The sequence below is a fragment of the Triticum dicoccoides genome, chromosome 7A (genome assembly GCF_002162155.2).
Source record: "Triticum dicoccoides isolate Atlit2015 ecotype Zavitan chromosome 7A, WEW_v2.0, whole genome shotgun sequence".
NCBI classification, from domain to species: Eukaryota; Viridiplantae; Streptophyta; class Magnoliopsida; order Poales; family Poaceae; genus Triticum; species Triticum dicoccoides.
In genome coordinates, this window is record NC_041392.1 from 42822787 (window position 1) to 42830317 (window position 7531).

Below are 7531 nucleotides of genomic sequence, written 5' to 3' on the forward strand. Positions count from 1 at the left end.
TTCACCGCCATCATCACCAACTCTTCCCCCCTCTATGCAGCGGTGTAACCTCTCTCTTACCCGTTGTAATGTCTACTTAAACATGGTGCTCAACGCTATATATTATTTCCTAATAATGTATGGCTATCCTATGATGTTTGATTAGATCCATTTTATCCTAATGGTTATTTGATGATCGTGATTGGTTTGAGTTGCATGTTTTATTATTGGTGCTGTCCTGTGGTGCTCTCTGTGTCGCGCAAGCGTGACGGATCCCCGTTGTAGGGTGTTGCAATACATTCATGATTCGCTTATAGTGGGTTGCGTGAGTGGCTGAAACACAAATCCGAGTACGGGGGTTGTTGCGTATGGGATAAAGAGGACTTGATGCTTTAATGCTATAGTTGGGTTTTACCTTAATGATCTTTAGTAATTGCGGATGCTTGCTAGAGTTCCAATCATAAGTGCATATGATCCAAGTAGAGAAAGTATGTTAGCTTATGCCTCTCCCTCATATAAACTTGCAATAATGATTACTGGTCTAGTTATCGATTGTCTAGGGACAAATAACTTTCTCGTAACAAAAAGCTCTTTACTAAAACTAACTTAGTTGTGTCTTTATCTAAACAACCCCTACTTTTTATTTACATGCTCTTTATTACCTTGCAAGCCTATCCAACAACACCTACAAAGTACTTCTAGTTTCATACTTGTTCTAGGTAAAGCGAACGTCAAGCGTGCGTAGAGTTGTATCCGTGGTCGATAGACTTGAGGGAATATTTGTTCCGCCTTTAGCTCCTCATTGGGTTCGACACTCTTACTTATCGAAAACTGTTGCGGTCCCCTATACTTGTGGGTTATCAGGATCCAGGTTGGATTTTACGTGTATCTTTCTAATTGCTCAAGTTGCATATTGTTAAATACATCAATATGTTTTTACCACCAGTTGGCCATTTAAGCCCCTCTCTGTATCCACCTTTGCGTAGCATTAGATAAGGATCCAGGTTTTTGCTGTCGACATTGTGCTATTAGTGATGTACAATGAGCAATTACTCTGCTCTTGATACATACCTATTCTTGTGGAGTGTCAATATTATCTTTTTTATGTGACTTTTGGTCCACACTTTGGTATCCACTAACATGAGAACTAGGAATATGCTTGTTTGCAGTTTGTGTACTGCCCGCAATTTTACAAGAGGGAGAAGTTGCACGAACGCGGCAAGGCAACCAGTATGGCACGGCTATGGGCGAAGCTGGGTGGCGCAGCGGTGTCGTTGATCGCGGTTGTGTCCAGGGGAGAGCCGAGGCATGGATGCAGCTGCTTGCGGCACGGCCGTACGCCTACCTGGGTAGTTGGCTTACAAGCATGGTTGGGGCGTGGGGGCACACTTGGCAAAATCATGAAGAATTTTCTTACTGGTGCTCCAATTATGCTCGCCACTGAAGAATCATGTGCATCTGTTACAGGTCAGTTCTGCTATTTTCTCCAGCAAAGCCGCTTTACATTGATGGTTCATGTGTTCAAAGTTTAGGTGTCTGAAGCTTGTTGCAGTACTGTGTTATCACCAGTTCAAAGCTTGGTTTGGTCTTGGTTGTAAAATAACAGTTATTTTATCTATACAATATTCTTCGACAAGGCTAGCCTTCTTCCCCTGTTCAAGGATTCAAAATTCACGTTACACTTTAAAAGCCTAAAAGGTGTATTATAGCATGAAACCTCAAAAGCTATTTACCGGTTCAACAACTATACTATCCTGCTAATTTCACAGTTTCAGTTTCATCAGTCGTCACATGAACATATACACTATTTGTCTTTGGCTAGATCTGGATTGGTTAGTTGACCATTTAAGTATGCTTTTGGATCTTGCTTATCGCTTTTATTTCTCATGGGTTATGCAACATGCACATTGGTGTCACATTTTTTAGATGTGATCCTAATATGTTACCTTATAATCCCTTTCATGACCAATCAGTTCAGTCTGATGGATGTTTTATTTATCTTGGAATTACAAGGAAAAGGATTGCTTTTTTTTGGTAAATATTATTTCAGAATCTTGCTGGTTGAAGAATTCAGCTGAAAAGGTATGTCATTTAGCTCTTATTCTATTTCCCACTATTTGTGTTTATTGTTCTTTTTTGCCGGTGCGAACATGGATACATAGCATTTGTATTTGCCAAGCATTGTGTAAATATTGTGGCCAATTTGTCATACGTTTGGCAAATAACAAAGAGGAACAAAGCTATTAGTCTTTGCAATTTGTAGTGCAAAGAAATCTTTGCACCTGGTCACATGGTTAGGATATATTTACTCCTAGCAATAGTTCAAATAAAATCCAGACAACAGTGACTACGGGCTGTGATTAATTTGAGCAGAGGAAGCTGGGGAGCAGGACTGAAGTTGTTCTTGCTGATGGTCCAAGCTGCAACATACTTAACATGAAGCTGGTACATGTTGTAGGAAATCAGGGATTATTGTTCGTTTATACCAAAATTGTTGCTTCCTAACATACATGCTTGATAGCTTATCTGAGGCCTCATAATTTTAGGTGTACATCTAGATGTCCAACGTTTTGAAGTGGACAAAAAAATCATATTGCATTACATTTAACAGTCCGCCACAAACTACACAGTTATTTGGTGATAAGTGATGACCCAGAACCATAGTAGCGTGCCAAAAATTATTGTCACGGCAAAGCATGCACGGTTGCCATAACACAACCATCCGCATGTCGGTAGAAAAATAGAAATTGCAAGGCACGGGGAAGAACGAAGAATAGAAGTTTGGACCAAAAAATAAAAAGAAAGAAATAATATTTTGATGAACCCGTGACCAATAAAATGCTTGAGAGAAATTAGCGTGAAAAAATGCCTTGAGAGAAAACGGCGTGGCAAGGCGTGCGTTTGCCTCTAGTATGAAACATATCCTTATCCCATATGAATTTTCATTGATGACAGCACGAACGGAAAGAAATTGTAAAGAGATTTTAGTATAAACATATCCAAAGCCGGTTGATAAGTTTCCAAAAAAACCAATCGATCAAGAGTGCGTTTCCTGCCTATTTTGTATCCTCTAATGTATCAGGACATGCTTTCACACCAACGTTCAATATTTAGACGGAATACTAGTACACACCAGAATAAGGCGTCAATAAATCTTTGCCTTTTTCATTCCTCATTCTAAATAGATTGACACATGAAACATACCGGTATATATATGCCCATATATGCATCCAAAGATTTATCGAGGAAACAAGCAAACACTCCAGCCTACCATTGCACCCATCCCACAACTTTGTCAACTATTCTCTTTGAAATGGAGAATGTTGTAGTGTTGATTGTTGGCGCTGGGCCAGCAGGCCTTGCAACAGCAGCATGCCTTAGCCAATTCTCAATTCCCTATGTCATTGTCGAGCGTGAAAATTGCAACGCGTCGCTTTGGCGCAACCGCGCCTACGATCGCCTCAAGCTGCATCTTGCAAAGGAGTTCTGTGAGTTGCCACACATGTCATACCCACTAGATGCTCCAACATACATACCAAAAACCTTGTTTGTAAAGTACTTAGATGACTATGTTGAGCGTTTCAATATTCAACCCAAGTATCTCACTAGTGTGGAGTCATCCACATTTGACAATGACGAAAAATGTTGGTCCATCGTGGCACATGACATGGCAAAGAGCACAATAGTTAGGTTCACATCAAAGTTTCTTGTTGTGGCAAGTGGTGAGAATAGTGCAGAGAATATTCCAATGATCCCCGGACTGCAAAGTTTTCCGGGTGATGTCATCCACTCCTCAAGCTACAAGTCAGGCAAGAGCTACTCTGGCATGAATGCATTGGTCGTTGGATCTGGCAACTCTGGAATGGAAATTGCTTATGACCTTGCGGCCCATGGTGCCAATACTTCAGTTGTTATACGAAGCCCGGTATGTACACGCACTATATATTATTTTTGACCTGAAAACACTAGGGAATCCCCCACCCCCACCCTACGGGCACTATATATTTTTGGTGGGTACATGGCAATTTCTTATTATAGCCACCATTAGAAGGATGCTATTTTTTAGAGTTATTACTAGAAAGTATTTCATGGTATAGAGCGATAAACTATTTTATAACATGCACAAACAACTAAGCAATTAGATGAACTACACTGAAAATTTAACTCTTGAAAGAAGATGATTCTATGAATTTTTATTCGATGATGCAGGCTTCAAAAGAGATGTGACAAGTTTTGTGGTTGCAGATTCATGTAATGACAAAGGAATTAATCCGGTTGGGGATGACACTTGCTCGCCGCCTTCCACTGAATCTAGTGGATAAACTCCTTGTGATGGCGGCAAATTTAATATTTGGAGACCTATCGAGGTATGGCATCAGAAGGCCAAAAATGGGTCCAATGATCGTCAAGTCAAAAACCGGCCGATCCGCTGTTATTGATGTTGGCACTGTTGGGTTAATCAAAAAAGGTATCATCAAAGTAAGTATATTCTTGACAAGACATAGATTTCATAACATATGTTGTCTTTGTATGCCAAGTTATCAATATTCTATTCATCTCCTACAGGTACAGGGGAGCATTAGTAAGATCATGGGCGATATAGTTGAATTTCAATGCAGTAAAAAGATATCATTTGACGTGATTGTGTTTGCAACTGGATACAAAAGCACAGCAAATATATGGCTCAAGGTAACAACATCGATGTTTGAATATGTCTGAGTTTTTTTCTTGGTGCAACAATTGTCAAATCTCCTAACAAGCTCTATATTTTTTTATCCCAGAATGGTGAGAGCATGTTAAATGGCAATGGACTGCCCATCGAAGAATATCCAAATCATTGGAAAGGTGAAAATGGGCTCTATTGTGCTGGGTTAGGAAGGAGAGGATTGGCTGGTATTGCAACAGATGCCAAGAATATTGCCAATGACATCAAATCAGTGATAGGCGCTATGTCCGACTAGATTATCAAATCAGTGAATGCGTCTTCGACAACGCGATGCCTTCCATCACTGGGCTCCTCAACAAGATCAAGGATGAGATCCGATGATGGGCTAAGGCAGGGGCACAAGGCCTGCAGGTTGTTCTGCACCAATCCTGGGATGTCCACTGAGTTGTATGATCTACTGTAAAATTAACCTCCTAGGAGGACTATAACTTTCCCCCATCCTTCTAATGCAATGAAACGCAAAGGTCATTTGCGTGTTCGTGATTTGTTTTTTATCTTTTACATGTAGTTTACCTGGGCTAGTGTGCTAGACGGTTGATTCTTTGAAAAATCTATCCACTGCCACCTGTCTATCTATCTTCATCTATATTTGATAGAAATAGATTTTTGTTTATTTCAAGGTTCATATGTGCCAGGGAGTAAGCATTACTTTTATAATATAATCAAGGGCTTTATACTCACATTGTGCAAAGAGCTTTGTAATTTTTATTGAACAGTTACCTACAGTATTTTATTTACTTGAATTTACACATGCAGAAGTCATCCCCTTGAACATGATGTTTTACAACAAGGGACTAAGTGCTCGCGAAAATAAACAAGGGACTAAGTGCAATTAATACAAGGACAATGCTACACCTATGTAAACTAATCTATGTACTTTACGTAATGTGCAACGTGGACACTCTGGATTGGATATAGGAGGATTGGGGGGCCCACCTCCCTCAAAATCATACATTTAAGAAAAAGTTCATTGGATTTAAAAAAAATCATGCATGAACTTTTCCAGATTTGTGAACCCTTTTTGAAAACTAGTGAACCTTTTTCACATTAGTGAACTTTTTAACCAAAATTGGTGAACTTTTTATAAACTGGGAACCTTTTTTCAAAATTCGGTGAACTCTTTTGAAATTTGCGAACTTTTTTTATCTAAATCGGTGATTTTTTAAATCCATGAAGTTTTTTCAAATCCGTGAACTTTATTTCAAAATTTGGTGAACTCTTTTCAAATTTGTGAACTTTTTTTATCATAATCGATGAACCTTTCTTAAATCCATGAAATTTTCTCAAATCCATGAGATTTTTTCAAAATTCAGAGAACTATTTACAAAATTGTGATTTTTTTTATCAAAATCTATGGACTTTTTTGGATTTTATGAATTTGTTTTGTGAAAATCCGTGAACTGCGTTTGAAATAGATGAACTTTTTAAGAATTCATGAAATCTTTTTCATATTTATGATTTTTTTTCCCAAATAATTTATACTGGGACAGGAAAAATGGTCAAATAGTGTGTTTTTCAATTGATGACATCAAAGCGATGGTCGTGCAGTGGTTAGTCGCTCGTGTTTATAGCGTTGGCATGCTGGTTCATTCCCGTATTTGCAAAATAGTAGCGCAGTATTCACGTTTCTTTTTGGAGCATTTTTGCTGGACGCCAGCGATGCTGGGCCCGCCCATTACTGGCTGCCTTCGAGCGCCAGCTAGCCTAAGCGGCGCTGAGGGCGCCGAAGAGGACCTCTCAACTAACGGCGTGGGCATGGCCCATTCAGATTTTGTTTTGTTTTTCCAAACTTCAAAAACTGGGCAAAAGTAGGTTACAATCTCTCCACCTAACGGATCAAGTCAACTAGGACAACCAACTCGGCCACAACAACTTACGTGCCAATAAACTGTTTTTCCTCTTTTTTGTTATGCGTCTACTATGTAACACTACAACGAAGGCTCTAATTATATTACTTGTGTTTTATTTCGCCAGTTTTTCTACAGTTTTTTTTATTTTCCTTTTTTCTGTTTTCTTTCTCAAAAGCATGAACCTTTTTCAATTTTCTAGAACTTTTTTAAAATCTGTGATTTCTTTTCAGTTTTTTGCAAACTGTCTAGTGAACATTTTTTAAAATCCATGAACTTTTTTCTTTTTTTTGCAACTTTTTTAGTGAATTTCATTTTTAAAATCTGTGAACTTTTTTTAAATCCATGAATTGTTTTTCAAAAAAGGATGAACTTTTTCCAAATCCGAGAACTATCGTTGAAAATCCAGATGATTTTTCAAATATGTGATTTTTTTCAAATCCGTGAACTTTTTGGTCCATATCTATGACATTTTTCAAACCTGAGAACTTCATTTCAAAACCCATGAACTATTTTTGAATTCGTGAAGTTTTTTCAAATCTGACGATTTAAAAAATGATTTTTTTCCAAGTTTGTGAACTTTTCAAACTCATGAACAAATTTCGAAATTCATGAACTTTTCCAATTTTATGAACTTTTTTTGAATTAATGTAGTTTTTTTACAAATTGGTGAACTATTTTCAAATTTATGAACTTTTTTGAATTCAAAAACATTTTCTCAATTCATGCGCTTTTTCGCAGCACGTACTTGCAAGAGAAAATTTTTGGTAGATATTTTTTGAAAAATATCGCTAGATGGATTGAAGGATTAATTCGGAAGGTGGAGCGAGAGGAGCGATCAAGCAAGCTATATTGGCCACGACCCACTAGGAGAGTGCGTGAGCGCTAGGTAATCCACGCGGTGCTTAAGGCGCCGACGAGGAGCTCTCGTGCGGGGAGTAGTGTCACACAAACCGACGCACACCCCCTCTTGGCGCCG

The 7531-nt window shown here is 38.5% G+C and overlaps 1 protein-coding gene across 1 annotated transcript; it reads left to right on the forward strand.

The window, feature by feature from the left end:
* The first annotated feature begins 3292 nt into the window (after positions 1-3292).
* Positions 3293-4940, forward strand: LOC119333016 (probable indole-3-pyruvate monooxygenase YUCCA11). Its single transcript, XM_037606060.1, has 5 exons — positions 3293-3467; positions 3789-3904; positions 4225-4458; positions 4546-4668; positions 4761-4940. The coding sequence occupies exons 1-5, from the start codon at positions 3293-3295 to the stop codon at positions 4938-4940; spliced, it is 828 nt and encodes a 275-aa protein (XP_037461957.1).
* Positions 4941-7531: the final 2591 nt, after the last annotated feature.